Below are 21,188 nucleotides of genomic sequence, written 5' to 3'. Positions count from 1 at the left end.
CCCAGGAGCCATCAGCTCGGCCATGCCCTGGAGAAGCCTTTCTGGTCCCTAGGCTCTCATTCATTTCCCTGCCACCTCCCGCTCAGTGCAGAGTCTGGCAGATCCACCTCCACCCGCTGGCTGACCTTAGGGAAATGCTCTGCAAGGCTCCCTTGTCTCCTTGGCTCTTCCTTTTTTTTTTTTTGAGAAGGGGTCTCGCTCTGTCGCCTGGGCTGGAGTGCAGTGGTGCGATTTTGGTTCATTGCAACCTCCGCCTCCCAGGTTCAAGTGATTCTCCTGCCTGAGTCTCCCCAGTAGCTGGGACTACAGGCACGGGCCACCACACCCAGCTAATTTTTGTATTTTTAGTAGAGACGGGGTTTCACCATGTTGGCTGACCAGGATGGTCTCGCTCTCTTGACCTTGTGATCCGCCCGCCTCGGCCTCCCAAAGTGCTAGGATTACAGGCATGAGCCACCGCGCCCGGCGGCTCTTCCTTTTTAAGGGACAGCTTGCACAAGTGAAAGGCAAACGCTGCAGCTAAAGGCCAGCTCTTCTGGTCTCACCTGCCCTCTGAAGCAAACCCTGCCCTGAAGGTTCCAAGGAGTGCGGTGAGAAATGCTGCTCTATGATGCAACACGAATGCATCAGCTAAGATGCAATTCTGTTCTGAAATGCAGAAATGCCCTCTAGTGGTTAGACCCTTTAAAGGCAGGGCCAACCTCTACTTCACTAGGTAAGTTCTGGGGCTCTAACGGACAGCAAGGTGACTAGAGTAACAATACTGTACACCTGAAATGTGCTAACAGTAGGTCTCAACTGCTCTCACTACACACACAGGCAACGACGTGAGGTGACAGATGTGCTCATTAACTTGAGTGTGGTAATCATGTCACAATACATACATGTATCAATTCAGCACCTTCATTACAATTTCATTTGTCAATCACACCTCAATAAAGTTGGGGAAAAAATAAAAGGAAATGCAGAGCCACAAATGAAAAGGAGGTCCATGAGCACTCAGCTAGGCAAAGCCTGTTCCCCTGAACACTCAAGACCCTAGAATTCCATGTTTATTAGGACGTATGTCACAAACATGTCCTCATACCAATTATTCCCACCAAATGTTGTTTCCTCCACACCCCGGATTTCATCTGCCAGCTCTTCCAAATTCACATTCTCCATCCCAATCCCAACCCTGTCAAACACATCACCTCCTCCCTTCTGAGTTTCTGGAAAGACCACTTTCCTCACAGGCATGTCCTCCTCCGTTTGGTCTCAGGGCTTCTCTTATGGACACCTCCTCCTCACTCTTCCACGAAGCTCAGCTCAGCCTGGGCTCCAGCACTGCTTTCCTAGCTTGGTGTCTAACAGCTCTGGGTTCAGTTGTCACTTGTTGACCACCTCCCTCATCTGTGTCTTGGGGACAAAGCCTTTTCCTTTTTCTTTTATGAGACAGGGTCTTGCTCTGTTGCCCAGGCTGAAAGGCAATGGCCCAATCATGGCTCACTGCAGCCTTGACCTCCTGGGCTCAAGCAATCTTCCCACCGCAGCTTCCCAAGTACCTGGGACTACAGGTGGTGTGCCACCAAGCCTAATTTTTTATTTCTTGTAGGGGTGGGGTCTCCCCACATTGCCCAGGTTTGTCTCGAACTCCTGAGCTCAAGCTACCTTCCTGCCTCAGCCTCTCAAAGTGCTAGGATTACAGGCCTATGCCACCACACCAGGCCCAAAGCCTTTTCTTCTACTAGGCTGTGAACTCCAAATGGCACCCTACAGGGTCCAGGGAAAGAGACTGTAGCTCCAAAGGGGTTGGTATATGTATAACAGCACCTAATAGTAAATAATAACTGACACTCTCAGGGGGCCCCTCTGGAGCCTGACCCCATTGTCAAGAAACCCTTTTCTAAGGTGGAGAAATCAGGCTGATGGGAAAGCCACAGGAGGCCAGCTGCTTACCTCATAACTCTGCCACCAGTTGGGGATGTTGGGACGCAGCTTCTGATCACATACGACCTTTCGCATTTCCTCAATGGAAGGGTCAGAGGGCACTAAGTCGTAATATGGCAGCTGATATTCTTCATGGACTCCTGGGAGAAAAGAAAATATCTACCTGAGTTATCAACAGCAGGAAGAGATTACTCAGAAGCCAGTGACAAAACCTACATTGTGCTCTGTAAATACCACTACCCCCTAAGGTTCCTTAGAAAAGTTAGTTAATTCTAAGTATGGAAAAATAAACATACAAGAGGGGCCGGGCGTGGTGGCTCATGCCTATAATCCCAGCACTATGGGAGGCTGAGGCAAGCGGATCACCTGAGGTCAGGAGTTTGAGACCAGCCTCACCAACACGGTAAAATCCCGTCTCTACTAAAAATACAAAAATTAACCAAGCATGGTGGCGAACACCTGTAGTCCCAGCTACTAAGGAGGCTGAGGCAGGAGAATCACTTGAACTCTGGAGGCAGAGGTTGCAGTAAGCAGAGATCGTGCCATTGCACTCTAGCCTGGGCAACAGTGCAAGACTCTGTCACAAACAAAACAAAACAAAACAACAAAAAGAAATACACAAGAGTAGCCAGGAACATTTCTTTCATAGCCAAAGCAAGGAATCTATCAAAGACTACTGGGGTCACAACAAAAGGCACCAACTTGATAAGCTCCCAACTGGCCAAAGACGGGGACCTTTAAGTGACAATAAGTTGAATAACTTCAATGGAAATAAACATGTTTAAAGTCTAAAAAAGGAAACCTCAGTCACCTCTGCAGGAGGCTAAGAACCACCTCATTATTTTGAAAAATGGTAAATAAGTGGAAAGAATCAAGTATTTTTTCTGTGTCTCCTGTTCCAACTATATATCATGGGAACCAAATAGATATGCAGGGGAAGTAATCATTCTCTTAGTTTTGGACAATATCACCATGGCACGTTAACAACACAAAAATAGAGAACCAATACTACGCAACTTGTCACGGACGGAAGGACAGAGGGAACCCTGTGTCCCCGAACCCCCAGAAATGATTCTAGCTGCCAGAACTACCAATTCGTAAGAAATACCAGGAAGAGTAGAATATGTGAATTCTACCTAGGCAATCTGCAAAATCTAGCCTGGGAAACTCTACAGGACAAATGATCTGGATTCTCCAAAAAAAACAGAGTGGGAAGAAAAAATGAGGGGGAACATGTAGACAAGAAGAGATGTAAGAGCTGTATTCATCAACTGCAGGGGATAAAACTTACTGGAACCCTGATTTGAACAAACTGCTTTAAAAAATTAGGAGACGGGGGAAATCTCAACACTGACTAGATGTTAAGTGATATTAATGTTTGCCAGGCACGACGGCTCACGCCTTGTAATCCTAGCACTCTGGGAGGCCGAGGTGGAAGGACTGCTTGAACACAGGAGTTCAAGACCAGCCTGAGCAACATGGCAAAACCCTGTCTCCACAAAAAATACAAAAATTAGTAGGGCAGGGTGGTGCACCTGTAGTCCCAGGCTACTCGGGAGGCTGGAGTGGCAGGTTCACCTGAGCCTGGAGAAGTGGAGGCTACAGCGAGTTGAGATCGTGCCACTGCACTCCAGTCTGGATGACAGAGTAAGACTCTTGTCTCAAAAAAAAAAAGAATTTTTTTTTTTTTGAGGGTTTCACTCATCACCCAGGCTGGAGTGCAGTGGCACGATCTCAGCTCAATGCAACTTCCACCTCCCAGGTTCAAGTGATTCTTCTGCCTCAGCTTCTGAGTAGCTGGGATTACAGGTGCTCACCATCATGCCCGGTTAATTTTTGTATTTTTAGTAGAGACGGGGTTTCACCATGTCAGCCAGGCTGGTCTTGAACTCCTGACCTCAGGTGATCTGCCCACCTCAGCCTCCCAAAGTGCTGGGATTACAGGCGTGAGCCATGGCACCTGGCCCCTAATGTTCTTTTTTTTTTTTAAGACAGAGTCTCCACTGTTGCACAGGCTGGAGTGCAGTGGCGTGATCTCGGCTTGCTGCAGCCTCCACTTCCTGGGTTCACGTGATTCTCCTTCCTCAGCCTCCCACGTAGCTGGGACTACAGGTACACACTACCACACCTGGCAATTTTTTTGTATTTTTAGTAGAGACGGGGTTTCATTATGTTGGCTAGACTGGTCGTAAACTCCTGACCTCGTGATCCGCCCACCTTGGCCTCCCAAAGTGCTGGGATTACAGGCATGAGCCACCGTGCCTGGCCTAATGTTCATTTTTTAAAAGTGTGGTAATAGCACTGCATTTTTTAAAGTCCTCATCTTTTAAAGCTACAAACTTAAAAGATTTTCCATAATAAAAAGATAATTTTAAAAAGCCAATTTAGGCCAGGCACAGTGGCTCACGCCTACAAACCTAGCACTTTGGGAGGCTAAGGCAGGTGGACCACCTGAGGTCAGGAGTTCGAGACCAGCCTGGCCAACACAGTGAAACCCCATCTCTACTAAAAATATAAAAATCAGCTGGGAGTGGTGGTGGGCGCCTGTAATCCCAGCAACTCGGGAGACTGAGGCAGGAAACTGGTTTGAACCCAGGAGGTGGAGGTTGCAGTGATCTAAGATTGTGCCACAGCACTACAGCCTGGGTGACAAAGAGAGACCCTGTCTCAAAAAAATAAAAATAAAAAGCCAATTAATTTTTCTCAAGCCCTTTTCCAGAAAAAGAAAAGCAAGCAAGCAAACAAACAAAACCTGCTGTCTTGAGCTAATAAGATTTTTTTTTTAAGTAGAGATGGAGCCTCTCTTGCCTCAGCCTCCTGAGTAGCTGAGATTACAGGTGCCTGCCACTACACCCAGCTAATTTTTGTATTTTTAGTAGAGACAGGGTTTCACCACATTGGCCAGCCTGGCCTCGAACTCCTGACCTCAGGTGATCCACCCACCTTGGCCTCCCAAAGTGCTGGGATTACAGGCGTGAGCCACCATGCCTGGCCTTTATGTCTGGCTAATTTTTTTATTTTTGTAGAGATAGAGTTTCGCCACGTAGCCCAAGCAGGTCTCGAACTCCTGGCCTCAGACAATCTGCCCACCTTGGTCTCCCAAAGTGCTGGGATTACAGGTGTGACACAGTGCCCAGCCTGGGAAATATTTTTAAATAGAAAATTGGACTTGGTAATTATCTAAGGGGTAGTTACAGGCTTAAGTCCGAGATACTAAAATAGTTATGTGACCTTGGACAAATTTCGTAATTTCTCTGTGACTCATTTTCTTCATTTGTAAAATGGCGATGATAATAGCACCTACTTTTTACTTACTTGTAGTAGTAAAGATTAAATGAGCTTATACATAGCAAGTGGTGAATAAATGTTAGTATTATATATTTAGCCTCAATCTCTGGATGTCATAAGAAGAAATAAACTTATTAACAGTTTAAGACCTGTGTGACCAGATTTTTCTTAGTCTGTTTTATTTGTTGTTTTTTTTTTTTTTTATTTTGAGATGGAGTCTTGCTCTGTTGCAAAGGTGGAGTGCAGTGGCTCGATCTCGGCTCACTGCAACCTCCACCTCCAGGGTTTAAGAGTTCTCCTGCCTCAGCCTCCTGAGTAGCTGGGACTACAGGCGTGTGCCACCACGCCCTGCTAATTTTTGTATTTTTAGTACAGACAGGGTTTCACCATGTTGGCCAGGATGGTCTCGATCTCTTGACCTCGTGATCTGACCACCTTGGCCTCCCAAAGTGCTGGGGATTACAAGCGTGAGCCACTGTGCTTGGTCGCTTAGTCTGTTTTATCTGCATATACTGATCAAAATTTAAGAGGTCCAATTCCATGAATACTACCTGGGCACTATTTCCATAATTTGGATTTTACCAAACATGTCATAAACGGAAGCTGGAAAAGGGTATTAATATACAAAACAGTTCTGCTGGAAGACTTGCCAGATGTTTTCTAGATCAGATTTTTTAAATTTTTGTGGGTACACAGTAGATGTATATACTTATGGGGTACAACATGAGATGTTTTGATACAGGCATGCAATGCATAATAATCACATAATGGAAAATGGGGTATCCATCCCTTCAAGCATTCACACTTTGTGTTACAAACAATCCAATTATATTCTTTCAGTTATTTAAAATGTACAATTACATTATTGACTATAGTCACCCTGTGGTGCTATCAAATAGTAGGTCTTTAAAAAATATGGAACACTTCAGGAATTTGCATGTCATCCTTGCGCAGGGGCCATGCTAACCTTCTCTGTATCGTTCCAATTTTAGTATATGTGCTGGCGACATGAGCACTACCAGTTTTTTTCCAACCACTTTCACTGCCCTGGAATCTCTTATCCACAGATAAATGGCTGAAGGTAGGGCTCTAGAGGTCCTGGAACTTGATCAAGTGGCAGAGTATGTGGAAATTATCATACAATACTGATATACTAAGTTGACAATAATAAGTGTCTCTGCTAAATCTGATACTATTTCTTACTGGATTCTGTCATGAATAAGAAGTTGTAAATGCCAACGATTTTTAACCATGGGAGAAAAAACTCACTTTAAGAAAAATCTATGCACTTTTACAAATTTAGAAACTAGCACTATTATTTTAACAACGAAACAGCAAGGTTTCCAATGAATGTGGCTTGGGAGCCAATGCATTAGAACATACTGCTTCTGACGTGAGAGACCCCTGCATGAATCCTGTGCTATTTGCACCTGGGGTACTCCCTGCCACAGACTAATAAAACAATGTTTGTTTGTTTATAAAGCCAAACGAGACTTCAGAAATGGTTACCCTAACACACAACACTATTCAACAAGCTGATCCCCGAAGAATAAACACACCCTAAGCACAGCTGCCTCCAAGGTTCCACACCTTTGATGGCAACTTTAAACGATGATTCAGGCTCTGGCAACAGGCATCCAACAGGTTGTAAAAAGAAAGGGGGCAGTAAAACAGCTTTGGGTGATCTAGTGTCCTGGAATGGGAGGTAGGAGCAAAGGCAAAAAAGAAAGGTACCTCCAGAATTGCATCTTCGAGCAATCTCCCAATATACAAGCCCGAGGGCATAAATATCAGCACATTTAAAGGAGTCAAAGTGTTTCATATTAATGGTTTCATCAAGTACTTCAGGGGCCATATATCTGCAATAGCAAAACAAACATGGTCACGCACAGAAAATGACAACTGCTCTCTTTAAATCAAAGTATTGATTCAGGGGCCCTCTGAATGTGGAAGAATATCATCCTGATAAAGTCCCTTGGGGCAGAAGAAGTATACACATATCTTCATTGCAAACTCCCATGTTTTAGATTTGATTCTAAACACTTCAGCACAGATTTGGCAATACCAGGCTACTCTGATGTGTATCTCTATTTTTTGACTATTAAGGTTTGTGTATTTGGCCAGGTGCAGTGGCTCACGCCTGTAATCCCAGCACTTTGGGAGGCTGAGGTGGGTGGATCACCTGAGGGCAGGAGTTGGAGACCAGCCTGGCCAACATCGCGAAATCCCATCTCTATTAAAAATACAAAAAATTAGCCAGGCATGGTGGCGGGCACCTGTAATCCCAGCTACTCGGGAGGCTGAGGCAGGAGAATCACTTGGACCCAGGAGGTGCAGGCTGCAGTGAGCTGCAATTGTGCCACTGCACTCCAGCTTGGGCAACAAGAGTGAAACTCCGTTTCAAAAAAACAGAGAGAAAAGATTTGTTTATTTGAAGCATGTTCTGACTTCTTGGCAGAAGTACTTGTAATGTGGGTCAGAGAGGCAGTAACAGTACATAATATTTGGTTAATACCAGAGTCTTTCACTTTATTGAATGTAGTCACAGTGATGGGTTGAGCTTAAGTTTCATTCTAAACTTCTTTTGTTATCTTACCTGACTATAGATACGTCAAAATTAATTCTAGAGGTGGTCAGCGGCACCCTTAATGACTCTGAGTAGTAATTATGAGTAATTACTAGGATTCCAGCCACCCCAGCCCCCACAATAAATCAGGGGATCATCTTAATGAAATTCATTTAGATTCAGCAAACAGATTTCCACCTCTTCCACTCTATTAAAAGGCGGTCCCATTTCCAACTCATGAAGTCAATTTGCAATCACAGCTCCTTACTTCTTACCTCACTTCTGCATGAAGTGGGAAGCCCATAATCTTGAAGGGTGCCCCAAATCTCCACCCTAGGTTACCTCTGCTATAGTTTGGCAAATCTGCTCTCCAGTCCCTAAGCACAACATGCTCCCTGCCTCCTTCACGGCTCTCTGCACAGGAGATGGCAGTGTTTTGCCTCTTTCCCTAGCCACACCTGTTGCCTGCTATCCTTCTAAATCCTGCTCCAGATTGTCCTTCTCTCTGACCTTAATACCACCAACACCAATGTGCATACAGTTCATGGAGCTGTGCTCTCAGCACTTGTATCTGTTAGATGCAGTGGTGTAACTTTCCAATGTGGGGAGTGCATGTTCAATTCAACTTTCAGTGGGCTGAGAACAAGGTCCTCGCCTCCTTTTTCGACACCTCCTTCTCCTGTGCATATGGGAAACGGCACACATGGGATACTCAGTAGAAGCTGCTTAGCAAGGGCAGAGGCCCAGGCTCTCCTACCGTTTGGTCCCCACCCTCTGATTTGGGGCAATGTCGATGGTGTCAGTGACTGCATCGTGACGGACAGCCAGGCCCAGGTCTGCTATGGCACACATGCCATTTTTCTTCACCAGAATGTTCTTTGACTTTAAGTCTCGATGAGCAATTCCAGGCTTCCCTGGCAGAGAAAAAAACAGGGATCTTTACAGAGAGATGATATAAATGTTAAAAGCATAGACTCTCCAGCCAGACTGTATAGTTTTGAGTCCTGGCTTTGCCTCCTGCTAATCCAGTGACCCTGGAAAAGTGACTTTACCCCTCTGTACCTCAGTCTTCTCATCCATAAAATCAGAATGACAGTACTCATTTCATGGGACTGTTGTGAGGATTAAATGCATTCATGTAGCTGAGACCACAGAAGGACATGTGTATTTAGCTAATATTTGTATTAATATTTACTACTACTACTCGTCTTCCCTGAGCAAATATGCTCAGGTATAGAAGTGCTGAGGGACTGAAGGCAAGTTGCTACAATGCCTCCTAATTCTCAGAAGGAAACAGGTCCGATGATGAGAACTGGCATTGCACAGGCTATAGGAATAGGACCCAACTTTCATGGGTGATTTTCCATTGTGGCACTGGTCAACCAGGCATCAGGGATCACACCTGCCTTTGGACAAGATCCAGGATGTCTCAAAGAGCTGACATGACAGTCAACAAGCAGCAGAGCTTCAGGTCTTCTTCCTCCAGGAAAACCTTCCCAGATTAGTAAGGCCCAGCATCTAATCCACCAAGTGGCCTTTAAGCCAGCTATCCCCATCTATGAACATGGAAATCACTAAACTGATGTTCCCAGTACACTGGTTTATCTTTTTACTTCCATTTTTTCTCATGTCTACTGTGGGATTCTAAGATGATTACTCCTTCATAACAAATGACTACGTCAAGCCACTGATTGACAAGTAGCTGAATATTGATATCATAGGATTCCTGAGGGAGTTCTAAAGACAGAGGTGAAGGGAACACCCTGTAGATACCTCACTTAAGTGAAGCTCAAACCTCCTTTCCTTTAAATTACACTAGAGTTCCTGAGGTCCAGCCCCAACTTCCTCAGTGAAAAGAAATTCTAGGAACTAAATCAGGATGGTGCGGACCTTTCATGCCTATGTCACTTTGCCGCTCCTGCGCTAGTCCACTCACCTTGGGTGCCCACAATCTCCATGTGCAGGTGTGCCAGCCCACTAGCAGCAGACAAGGCCAGCTTAATCATCCCCTCAATTGTCACTGTGTACCGGTTCAGATAATCAAACAGGGACCCGTGCTCATGATAGTCAGAAACAAGCCACAGCTGTGTCCAGGTGCCATTATCTGCAGAGAACCACACAAGTTCCAGAAAATGCGTAACTATCAGCGAAACGGTGAAAGTTGGTAAGGATGAGTGTGTACAATACAAAATTCAGTTAGACTCCCAAATTCACATTTCCCACCTCCACGCCCCCAAACGCCCCATCTAGCGTCCTTTCATTTATAGTGGTCTACCAGTTTGGGACCTCAGTAAGGACAGGGGACACCATTTCTTTCTTAGGACGGCTCCTGATTTCTTTTAGGTGAGCTGTAGGATTCTGAACATTATGTCAAATTAGAAATATGAAATACTCAGGAAAGAGGAGGCATATGCCTAGGGAAAGTAACAGCTATCACCAGCTTTGTCTGCAGCACTGCTTTGATCCTGACCAAGACTTGCTCATGGGCACAGGAGAACCACAATGAGCTGGATCCACCACCAAGCAGGAAAGCCTTGGAGGGCCTCCTGTGTCCCAGCGATCCTCTGAACACAGCCCAAACACAGCACCTGTCTCATCTGTAATGTTTCTTTTCAGTCTGTTGTTCTTACCAGGCTATGGTATTTCTGTGAGAAGGAAAGATCTCCTTTATGCATTACTGGATTCCAGGCCAAAAAATGCTTTTCAGTGCATGAACAGCCCACTTCCAAGTATTCCCAGAGAGGCATCTCATCCTTCAGAGGAGCAATGGAAGGTAGAGTGCATACACTTTATTTTCTCTTTTACACTAGGGACAGCAAGGAGGAGGAGAGCAGGAGGAGGGAGAAAAAGAAACACCAAAGCCAGGAATCGAATTAAGCCACACCATTGTCAATAGGAAGATTGGAAATTGAGTTGAAATCTCCAAAATTCCAGGCTGGCGCTGATTCCAGGGCACCATACTATATATACACCATGTTAAAAAGGCAAGAACGAGGGAGTCCGATTGTTCCCCTTCCCTGGCCTTAATGTGGGTTTTGAAAGCCAGATCCCTACCCACACAAGCTGCCAGAATCAATAAAGGGAATGGATCCTGGAAACACACACATCTTCGCTTCTCTTATCACAAACAAGGGGCCCACCCAACACACTGCTTCTCGCACTCTAACCAGTCCCAAAGTCCTGAGCGCCCTCCCAATACGTTTGAAGAGAAGACATGATTTGATCCTTTTAAAACATGTAAGATTTAAACTTTACCAAAAGGTGATAGTGTTTTAGACACTAACTTCTAAATTGCACTGTGCCACAGGAGCAAGCCATGTCACAACTGCTAGAGAGACCCTTCCACAATGTGAACCAGCCATTCATGGCATCCTCTCTGCACTCTGGGTGCCACTTCCCCTTCTTCCTGGGAGCTCTGTGAGGGGAGGGACTGTGTCTTGCTCTTATGCGTGATGGTCCAAGCAGCCAGCAGAGGTCTGGCCCACAGCAATCAATAAATGTTATAGAATTAAAGAAATTATAATTACTACCCACTATCTTCAGAACGGAATACAATCCTCTCAGAAAGGCCCCTCACAATCTGGCCTCTGCCTGTCTCTCCACCCACAGCCATCCAAGTTACTTGCAGGGCCCCAAACACCTCAACTTCGCACAGGTCTGCAGTGCCCTTCCCTGCAAGGAAGGTTTTTCTTCCTGAACTCTTGCCACCTTTGTCTCCATCGGGCTCAGGTGTGAGTCAGCCCCAATTTGTGCTCAACAGAACAACTCATGTTTACCTCCTCTAATCACCCTTACTTGTCGTGCTTTGCTAGTCAATGATGTCCTCAAACATAGGGAGGCGCCTGGCACATAAAAGACTCAAAAACTAAAGCAATAAAAGGGATAGGAAGAAGGAAAGAAGAATCCTCAGGGACAGGACTGACCAAGAGCGGAGTCTGAAGGCCACTAGGCGACACTTTGTGGACTACAGGCTTTTCTGTCGTTATCCTTCCCTGCCAGGGTTGAGGCCACAATTCCTCATCCTAGTGATTTTCTTTTTTCTTTTTTTTTTTTTGAGACAGAGTCTCACTCTGTCACGCAGGCTGGAGTGCAGTGGCGCGACCTCAGCTCACTGCAACCTCCAGCTCACTGCAACCTCCGCCTCCTGGGTTCAAGCAATTGGCCTGCCTCAGCCTCCTGAGTAGCTGGGATTACAGGTGCGTGTCACCATGCCCAGCTCATTTTTGTATTTTTAGTAGAGATGGGGTTTCAACACGTTGGCCAGGCTGGTCACGAACTCCTGACCTCAAGAGATCTGCCTGCCTCGGCCTCCCACAGTGCTGGGATTACATGCGTGAACCACCGTGCCCAGCCCATCACAGTGATTTTCAAAATAAGCTTACGGAACCCCCTGCAGGAACTACACTGGAGGTGGGTTTGGGAATGTGGAGAAAGAGAAATTAAGCAGGTCGGGTGAGGGGATGTATCTTGTTTATCTGAGTAAGAACTCCTTGTTTATTTGCTTGATAACCTGGATTTCTGTATAAGCTTTTCATGGAATAAAAGGCTCCACGCCTTAAGAAAAGCGTGGAAACCTTGACCTTATTCAAGTTCTCTTTCTACGGGTTACAATGATGAAGGCAAACAGAGCTGTGCATCCCATAGCTATGCACTTTCTCTGGCATCCTCTATCTGGGAATGCTGTATCCAAGCCCAGCCCTTACCTTTATTGTCAGCGGCAATAAATCCAAGGATGTTTTCATGGCGCAGCATGACCGTCTGGTATATCTCCGCTTCCCGGAACCAAGACCGTTCTTCACGAGAAGAGAATATTTTCACAGCCACATCACCACCCCTCCAGCGGCCGCGCCATACTTCCCCAAACCGACCCTTGCCAATAATCTCTTGTAAAACGATGGTTCGGGCCACTGTGCGCTGGACAAAGAGAGGTAACCCTGTGGACCAAAGAATGGGAAGAAACCTGACACTGCAAATTTGACAAATTTTCCAACTCCCACACTAATTGGCACAATGGAAAGACCCTTAACATGGTGTCTTCATCCTACACTGGTGCATTAATCAGGGAGAGCTGCTGCTGCTCCTGCACGTTTCCAGGTAATCTACCAGAGGGCTGAGCCAGGCGGAGAGATGGGCAAAGAGTGAACACAAATGGGAAACGTGTATGATTAGCTACTCCTTATCTACGCAATTTCTCCTCTCAGTAAGCATAGATGATAGATTTGAACGTAAATGTTTGACCAGATTTACTGACTCTTCAGCCAGCCACCTGTGGGCCGATCTACCCACATCTGCTTTATTTTGGTGCAGGAAGGAAAGAGGGCAGAGAACATGAAACTGGAGGCTCATGTGCTGGGGGCCACCTTCTGGCTGTTCTGCTTATTAGCCACTAGAGGGCAGTGCTGTGAGGCCCATGGGTTCCCACCTCCAAAGAGAGCAAAGCTCTGCTCGCAAGCACAACTCCAGAGGTAGAATGGAGGACTATCTATGTTTAGTCTAAGATTAATTTTACTGTCTTTATAAAACTCAACATTGCTTCATGTGACTCATTCAATGTGTCTCTATGTATCTAATCACCCTTACCATCACAACTGACTCTTTAACTCTCTTACTCCCATCCCCAAATTAATAAATATATTATTAAACCCTAGGTCTGGTAGATGGGAACTACCATTCACTGCATGCTTACTATGCATTAGGCTCCATGCTAAGGGCTTTACATAAATTATCTCACTTCCCCAAACCACCTGGAAGGTAAGGCACTGTTATCATCCCCATTTTATAAACAAGAAAACTAAGGCTCAAAGAGGAGGTTACGTAATATTCAAATTCATACAAGCAGTTAAGTGGCAAAGCAGGGCTTAAAATCTAGGACTGTCTGACTCTATAATCTATGCTTTTAATGACAACAGTATAGAACCACCAAAATGTTTCTCAAATTAGCCCCCGCCTCTCCATCTCTGTCCGCCTGTCCTACTTTTGGACCTTCTCTAAAAGACTTCCAACAGGTCTTTTGCCTCCCATCTCAGCCTGCTCTTGCCCTGTGCACCCACACACAACCCGCCTCACCGCACCCTTCCCAAAAGAAGGCTGGTAGTGAATGAATTCATCCTCCACACCACTGCCAGAATTCCTTCCAAAGGAAAAAATGAACATTCGTTTCCCACATGGAAACTTTCAGTAGAAGCCCCTTACCTATAAGTTAAAGGTCAGCCCTCAAGGTCCTCTACACCCGGGCCAGCCTGACTTCCCCCTGCTTCCCTAGCACAAGCACATCATGCTGGTCTCCTTATCATAAAGGTTCTTTAAACATACAGTGGACTTTCATGTCTTTGTCTTTTTACTGAAGATATTTTCATTGGCCTGGAATGTTCTTTGTCCTCTTGCCTCTCTTAAATTTAAAATTCCAACTCATTCTTTAAGACTCCTTTTTTATTTTATTTTTTTTGAGATGGAATCTCACTCTGTCACTCAGGCTGGGAATGCAATGGTATGATTTCGGCTCACTGCAACCTCCACCTCCTAGGTTCATGCAATTCTCCTGCCTCAGCCTTCCAAGTAGCTGGGATTACAGGCGCCCGCCGCCACACCCAGCTAATTTTTGTATTTTTAGTAGAGATGGGGGTTTCATCATGTTGCTCAGGCTGGTCTCAAACTCCTGACCTGAGGTGATCTACCCACCTCGGCCTCCCAAAGTGCTGGGATTACAGGTGTGAGTCACCGTGACCGCCCTTTTGTTTTGTTTTTTGAGACGGAGCTTTGCTCTTGTTGCCCAGGCTGGAGTGCAATGGCATGATCTGGGCTCACTGAAGCCTCTGCCTCCCAGGTTCAAGCAATTCTCCTGCCTCAGTTTCCCGAGTAGCTGGAATTACAGGCATGCGCCACTACACCCAGTTAATATTTTGTATTTAGTAGAGACGAGGTTTCACCATGTTAGTCAGGCTGGTCTCGAACTTTTGACCTCAGTGATCTGCCCACCCCGGCCTCCCAAAGTGCTGGGATTATAGGTGTGGCTGCCCAGCCTCAAGACACCTTTAAATGTGCCCTCCTCTGTGAGACTCTTCCCAACAATTCCTGTCTCTCTGATCCAATCCTGGAGTCAGGTTTTTTTTTTTTTTTTGAGACAGAGTCTTGCCTCTGTCACCCAGGCTGCAGTGTAGTGGCGTGATTTCGGCTCACTGCAAGCTCCGCCTCCGAGGTTCACACCATTCTCCTCAGCCTCCCGAGTAGCTGGGACTACAGGCGCCCGTCACCACGCCCGGCTAATTTTTTGTATTTTTAGTAGAGACGGGGTTTCACCGTGTTAGCCAGGATGGTCTGGATCTCCAGACCTCGTGATCCGCCTGCCTCGGCCTCCCAAAGTGTTGGGATTACAGATGTGAGCCACTGCGCCCAGCCAGGTCAGCCTCTTTCTAATCTGTCTAAAACTATATCACCCAGAAGGTATTCAGTATATACTTATTTAAATGAATTGAAAGTCATATGAGCAGCATGGACTTACTACTTTAAAAACCACATCATTAGAAACCTAACACCTTGGAAGCTCTGCATATTCTGAATGAAGAATATACTAAACCACTCAGAGAGAAATAGTTATTAAACATTTTGCTACAGATGACTAAACAACTACCATGGCCCTTCCCTTGTTTCAGCTGGTCTGGGTCTTTTTTTTTTTTTTTTTTTTTGTTTTGTTTTGTTTTGTTTTTTTTTTTTGAGACAGAGTCTCGCTCTGTGGCCCAGGCTGGAGTGCAGTGGCCGGATCTCAGCTCACTGCAAGCTCCGCCTCCTGGGTTTACGCCATTCTCCTGCCTCAGCCTCCCGAGTAGCTGGGACTACAGGTGCCCGCCACCTCGCCTGGCTAGTTTTTTGTATTTTTTTTAGTAGAGACGGGGTTTCACTGTGTTAGCCAGGATGGTCTCGATCTCCTGACCTCGTGATCCGCCCGTCTCGGCCTCCCAAAGTGCTGGGATTACAGGCTTGAGCCACCGCGCCCGGCCTGGTCTGGGTCTTAAAAATACTTTGGAAAACCCAATTTACCCTCCTCTAGCAGCAAATCAATTCCCACAGTCAGCCAGGAGGTTCTAACCACTGCCCTACCTCTTTCAACAAGGAACGAGCCCTAGATTTTTACTGTTTCTAAAAATATGCAGCTTTTAAATACATCCATCATTTTGGTGCTCTCTACTGCAGAGCTTAATAAAAGCAAAGCCACTGAAATTCAGGAGATGTCACAGCTCAAAGTACTCCCGTGTCAAGCAGAATGTCTGGGCATGACTGATGGCATAATTTCCCCACAGAACAACAGTCTTGTCCCACGTCAAGGAAACATATAAAAACATGCAAAAGTTCTCACAAATAAGATCCTCTGTGTTTTAGCTAGAACGGCAACAGTGATGTTTGTGGATGTTTTTTCTTTGATAAGAACGGACTTGAAGTCAAGAATTTGAGACTAGCCTGGGCAACAAAGTGAGACCTTCCACAAAAATTAAAAAAAAAAAATTGCCAGGCTTGGTGGCACATGCCTGACATCTCAGCTACTCAGGAGACTAAGGTGGAGGATCTCTTGAGCCCAGGAGGTTGAGGCTGCAGTGAGCTGTGATTGCACCATGGCACTGCAGCCTGGGCAACAACAGAGTGAGACCATATCTAAAAAAATAAAAATAAAAAATAAAAAAAAGGAACGCAATACCACTGTCACAAAAATAATGGTTTATCTTCATTAAAAAAATTCTTTGCGAGGTGGGTGGATCACTTGAGGTCAAGAACATATGACCAGCCTGGCCGACGTGGCGAAACCTTGTCTCTACTAAAAATACAAAAATTAGCTGGTGTAGTGGCGCATGCCTGTAATCCCAGCTACTCAGGAGGCTGAGGCAGGAGAATCACTTGAACCTGGCAGGCGGAGGTTTCAGTCAGCGGAGACTGTGCCACTGCACTGCTGCCTGAGAAACAGAGCAAGACTCTGTTTCTAAATAAATAAATAAGTAAGTAAGTAAAAAAATTCTTCTGCATTCATGTTCACATTTAACAACTAGCTGAGCTATACACCCTGAGACCTAAACAACTCCAAGCCCTTTTATCCTAAATTCTTGTCTTATGCCAAGGTCTAGTGTTTGGTTCATTTTCCACATCTGAGAAAGACTTGGTCAACAAAAGGCAGTACAGGAAATAGTGCTGATGCTATGCTGGAGGCCCACACTGCCTTTATTTTCACCCCCACCAAAAACCCTTGGGCAACTGGTACAAGTCAATGATTCACCAAATCCCAACTCTAAGCTTTACTGGATGTCCTTAAACTCCCCTTGTGGTTGCTCAGAGATCAATGATTAGCTGTCACCACCTCACAGGAATCTGGCACACTCCTGTTTCTCAAAAGGGGCCCTGAAATTGAGCACTCCACTGCTCAGGTGGAACCAGCTAAATTTTAATAGATGTACGTACAGTTGCAAAGCTTAGAGAGGCAGAACTTCTGTAGTGGATAATTGTGTACTAGAACTTGGGAATCCCAGGGAATGAGAGATTTTCTGTGAACCCATTATCTTATTACACGTCACACTCCAAAAGAAGGGGAACTAGGAAACCAAATGACTCAATGCTGGCAGAAACAAATGCAGTGCCCCCAGCCTTCTCTATAAGCACTCTATCCTTCTGGGAAACTGATTAAAGTCAACCACAGACACGATACCCTGGAGAACTCAGTACCTGAGCCAGACCCTGAGGTGGAGAGATCATAGACAAGATCCTGGAGCGTCTTGTCTTTGGAGAGACACATCTCACATGAGGGATCTTCCATGTCCAGTCTCTGGCGGTTGTGATAGACACGCTGATGATAGTTAATGACAAGGAAAACAATGATGATGATGAGGAACAGGAGGAACACCGGGCCAGCGATGATGCCTACCAGCTCCACCGGGCCCCACATGGATGGGTGCTCAGGCTCCTTGAGGTGACCTGGGTCAAGTGAGAGAGGAGAGGGAAAGAATGAGAAGTAAAAACAAGGGAAAGAGTAAAAACACCTCCCTCAAAGTGAAGAGTGAAAAAGAACCCTTTCCCTGTTGACATGTTCAGGCTCCCTTGATCTCTCTGATCTTCCTGGGCTAGTCTGTCTGCCTAGATGCTCTCAAATGCCCAACTTCTTTAGTTAAGGCACCTCTTTCCAGTCAAAGCCACAACCCACTTTGTAATCTCACGCATTTCATGATACTATCCCCGCCTCAGGCCCCTACAGAGATGCCTGTTTCTGCTCTTTAACTTTCCACAGCTCCCCTAAGCTCCACTCTAGTTTCTCTCCTTCTCCTGAATGGAAGACTTGCAAAAGGGTGGTATGTGGTGCTTCTCAGCTTTGGTTACCGGCCTTTTTCTATTCTGGTCCCTTCTCACATCTGACCACCATCCTCTCTTGAGGAGTCACCTTTGCTCAGCTCTAGGGCCATCTCTTTCCGGATCAGTCCCACATCCTCCCGCGGGGATCCCTGCCTGGTTCTTCCACTCCTCACCACTGCCTATGGCTGCTCAGCCACTACTCAAAACACTGCTGGCACCTCTGGGACTAACTTGAAAATCTGCTTCCTCCCCCTCTAATCCACAAAAGCAACTCCTGAGAAACCCCAGCCTTTGTCACCTTGGGGAGCATCCGAAAGGCATCTTTATCATCAAACCAAGCGAGTGGGCAAGAGTAGAAAAAAATGAAGCGACGGGGTGCCCTACCTCCAAGCTGAGCCACTAGTCCAACAAGGGCATGCACTCACCACTGGGCACCCTCAAGTCGATCCTGTTGCAGTAGTCAGTGTAGCAGCAGTGGGTGTTGCGCAGGTCCTCTGAGCTCAGGCAGTAGAAGGGCTTCCCGGCAGGGACCAGCTCCACTTTGGGGATGCAGGTGCGCACATGGTGCTCCATCCCATCCAGATTGAAAATGGAAACCATGCAGGCCCCATCTGTCTCACACGTGTAGTTGGCCTGGAGGCAGCTGGTGCACGCACACAGCAGAGCTGCAGGAAATTGGGGAGCAGACATTGACATCAATGGTGAGATCCTTTGCAGGTCCTTTTCCAAACTTAGAATATAATCCGTTAGCATACTTGATGTTCCAAAACAGTTTTTATAGAGATGGGGCCAAACAGATACCCTTAACTGAGCACAACTTCACCTGTTTATTGAGCTTTTGAGGCTCCGCTATTATCCTCTAAGTGCTCTACTTTATGCCTGTGACAGACAGAGGAACTACCTTTTCTTCAAATTGAGATGCCTGACAAGAGGAAAGCATCTTCCTTTTGGAGAATGTGGGGCTGCCCCCCACTTCATGCAGAGCCACATAGGGTTCCTGGAGCTATCACCAGCCCTATCTCCCCCAGCAGGAACCAAGCACGCCCACGGCTTCCTGCAGCATGCATGCTCTCACACATTCTTTTGCTGCAATGCTTTTTTCCTGCCTAATTCTTACATATCCTTCAAAATTCAACTCAAATGTCACTTCTTTTGAAAAGCTTTCCCTGACCACTCCATTATCGTCCTCCTGCCTTTAGTAGTCCAAGTCAGGTGCCCCTCATTCACGAGGGCACAAAGGATATCCTGCAAAGAGGAGAACTTGAGTGCCTCCCTTGTGAAGTTATTGTGACGACTAAGTGAGATAATGCATTAAAAGTGCTCAATACATTTAACCCATCCTGAAAGGCCCCTGGATAGCATGCACATGCGTTCATGTATGCCAGTGTGTGCACACACAATTTTTTTTTTTTTTTTTTTGAGACGGAGTCTCGCTCTGTCGCCCAGGCTGGAGTGCTGTGGCCGGATCTCAGCTCACTGCAAGCTCCGCCTCCCGGGTTCCCGCCATTCTCCTGCCTCAGCCTCCCGAGTAGCTGGGACTACAGGCGCCCGCCACCTCGCCCGGCTAGTTTTTTGTATTTTTTAGTAGAGACGGGGTTTCACCATGTTAGCCAGGATGGTCTCGATCTCCTGACCTCGTGATCCGCCCGTCTCGGCCTCCCAAAGTGCTGGGATTACAGGCTTGAGCCACCGCGCCCGGCCACACAATTTTTTTCAAACAGGCAGTGTACACAATCACCTCTGGGATTAATGAGTTTTGCTGGGTAAGTATCATACATAAGTGTGTCCCATTTGACAGGAAATTACTGCAAATGAATTTGGCGCCTCTGAAAGCCTCTTCAGCAGCCCTGGAATCTGAAATCCTTTATTTATTCAACTAACAAGAATAGCACAGACAGCAGCAGTTGGTTCTCCCCAACACTGTCTCCCAAGAGACTAACCTAGCTCTGACCTCTTGGCATGGGCAGGAGTGTTGCTTTGCCCACTAGAACACCGAGGTCGGGGCTCGGAAGTGCTGAAGGAGGCACTCACACATTGAGGGGTGAAGGTGGTGGGGGCCCAAGCGAGTTCCAGATCACACACTCAGTCAATACTATCTGGATAACAAGTGGCAATGCATTCACACTGTGGCCTCTGGAGATGAGACACTTATGGGCAGTCCCATGAAAAGCTACCCTGTCATAACTCACTGATTTAGGCTATACATAGTCTATCTTCGTCTCTTCCTCCAATATTCTGAAAGTCATCTCTTGGCTTTTCAAATCCAAAGACAGATTCTAAATATCTCAGTGCCCAACCCCTCCTTCCTCAGGCTTTCTATAAATGAGCCGATTCCTTGCTAGTCCCACCCAAGGAAACCAAGGAGGCAGTCCTGGCAGGTGGACAGACAGTGTAGACAGTGCAGATCTTCACTTATGGCCTGTTGTATTTTTTCACGTTTCATCAGATCCCTTTCTTCTGGGAGAAATTCCAAAACATGCAGCCTCTTGCTTAAGAGTTTGGGTAGTGGTATTTCTTAAAGTCAGAACATTTAAAGTAGGTGCCCATTAGACTAGGATCTAAATCATAAAAGGGATTTTAAAAAGTAAATTTCTCCTGAATTTTTATTCTAACCTGTTTAGACACAAAAAAGACTAAGGAATCTCTTCATTTTCTCTTCCAAATACCTTTGTTTGCTCCCTCTCTTATTCTTTCTGCTTTTACATTTACTTCTGAAAGTCTCAGAATACTTGATCCAAACCTCTTTTACTCATGCTGGAATCTTGTTAACTCAAGAAAGCTAACTCCCATTCCCCTTTGTGGCAGTGGGGACATTCAGGCACTTTAAAAGGGGTTCCCTATGGAAAGCACACCTCTCAATATTTGTGTTGTGGTGTCCAACAAAGAGAACAACATTGGTTCTATTTTGGGAAGCAAGAAGGGAAAAGTAACAACTTCAAGAGAGGACTATTCTGAGCACAGTGAGACACAAGCCCAAACCCACAGTTGCCTTTTAGAAAAACACTCACTCCAGAGCCCACCAATTAGAGGCACTGAAGAGTCAGGAGCCTCTGCTTCCAGATACTTATGCTCCTTTCCTTAGTTC

At 46.1% G+C, this 21,188-nt stretch overlaps 1 protein-coding gene and 1 non-coding gene across 3 annotated transcripts in view; both read right to left on the bottom strand.

Annotated features, from left to right (window-relative positions):
- ACVR1B (activin A receptor type 1B) overlaps positions 1-21,188 on the bottom strand; it is a 46,032-nt gene that overhangs the window by 3,109 nt on the left and 21,735 nt on the right. For both annotated transcript variants that reach the window (XM_025402964.1, XM_025402965.1), the window contains exons 2-8: positions 18,529-18,768; positions 17,483-17,731; positions 12,487-12,717; positions 9,720-9,887; positions 8,541-8,697; positions 6,952-7,076; positions 1,939-2,069 (exon numbers count right to left, since the gene is read on the bottom strand). In XM_025402964.1, coding sequence (XP_025258749.1) covers positions 1,939-2,069; positions 6,952-7,076; positions 8,541-8,697; positions 9,720-9,887; positions 12,487-12,717; positions 17,483-17,731; positions 18,529-18,768 — 1,301 coding nt within the window. The remainder of the gene's footprint in view (positions 1-1,938; positions 2,070-6,951; positions 7,077-8,540; positions 8,698-9,719; positions 9,888-12,486; positions 12,718-17,482; positions 17,732-18,528; positions 18,769-21,188) is intronic.
- On the bottom strand, positions 6,127-6,233 carry LOC112635760. Its single transcript, XR_003122078.1, has one exon. It is a non-coding gene; the product is annotated as a U6 spliceosomal RNA (small nuclear RNA).

The sequence above is a fragment of the Theropithecus gelada genome, chromosome 11 (assembly GCF_003255815.1).
Source record: "Theropithecus gelada isolate Dixy chromosome 11, Tgel_1.0, whole genome shotgun sequence".
In the NCBI taxonomy this organism is placed as follows: Eukaryota; Metazoa; Chordata; class Mammalia; order Primates; family Cercopithecidae; genus Theropithecus; species Theropithecus gelada.
Note: the sequence above shows the minus strand (reverse complement) of the source record. Positions and strands in the feature narration are given on the sequence as shown.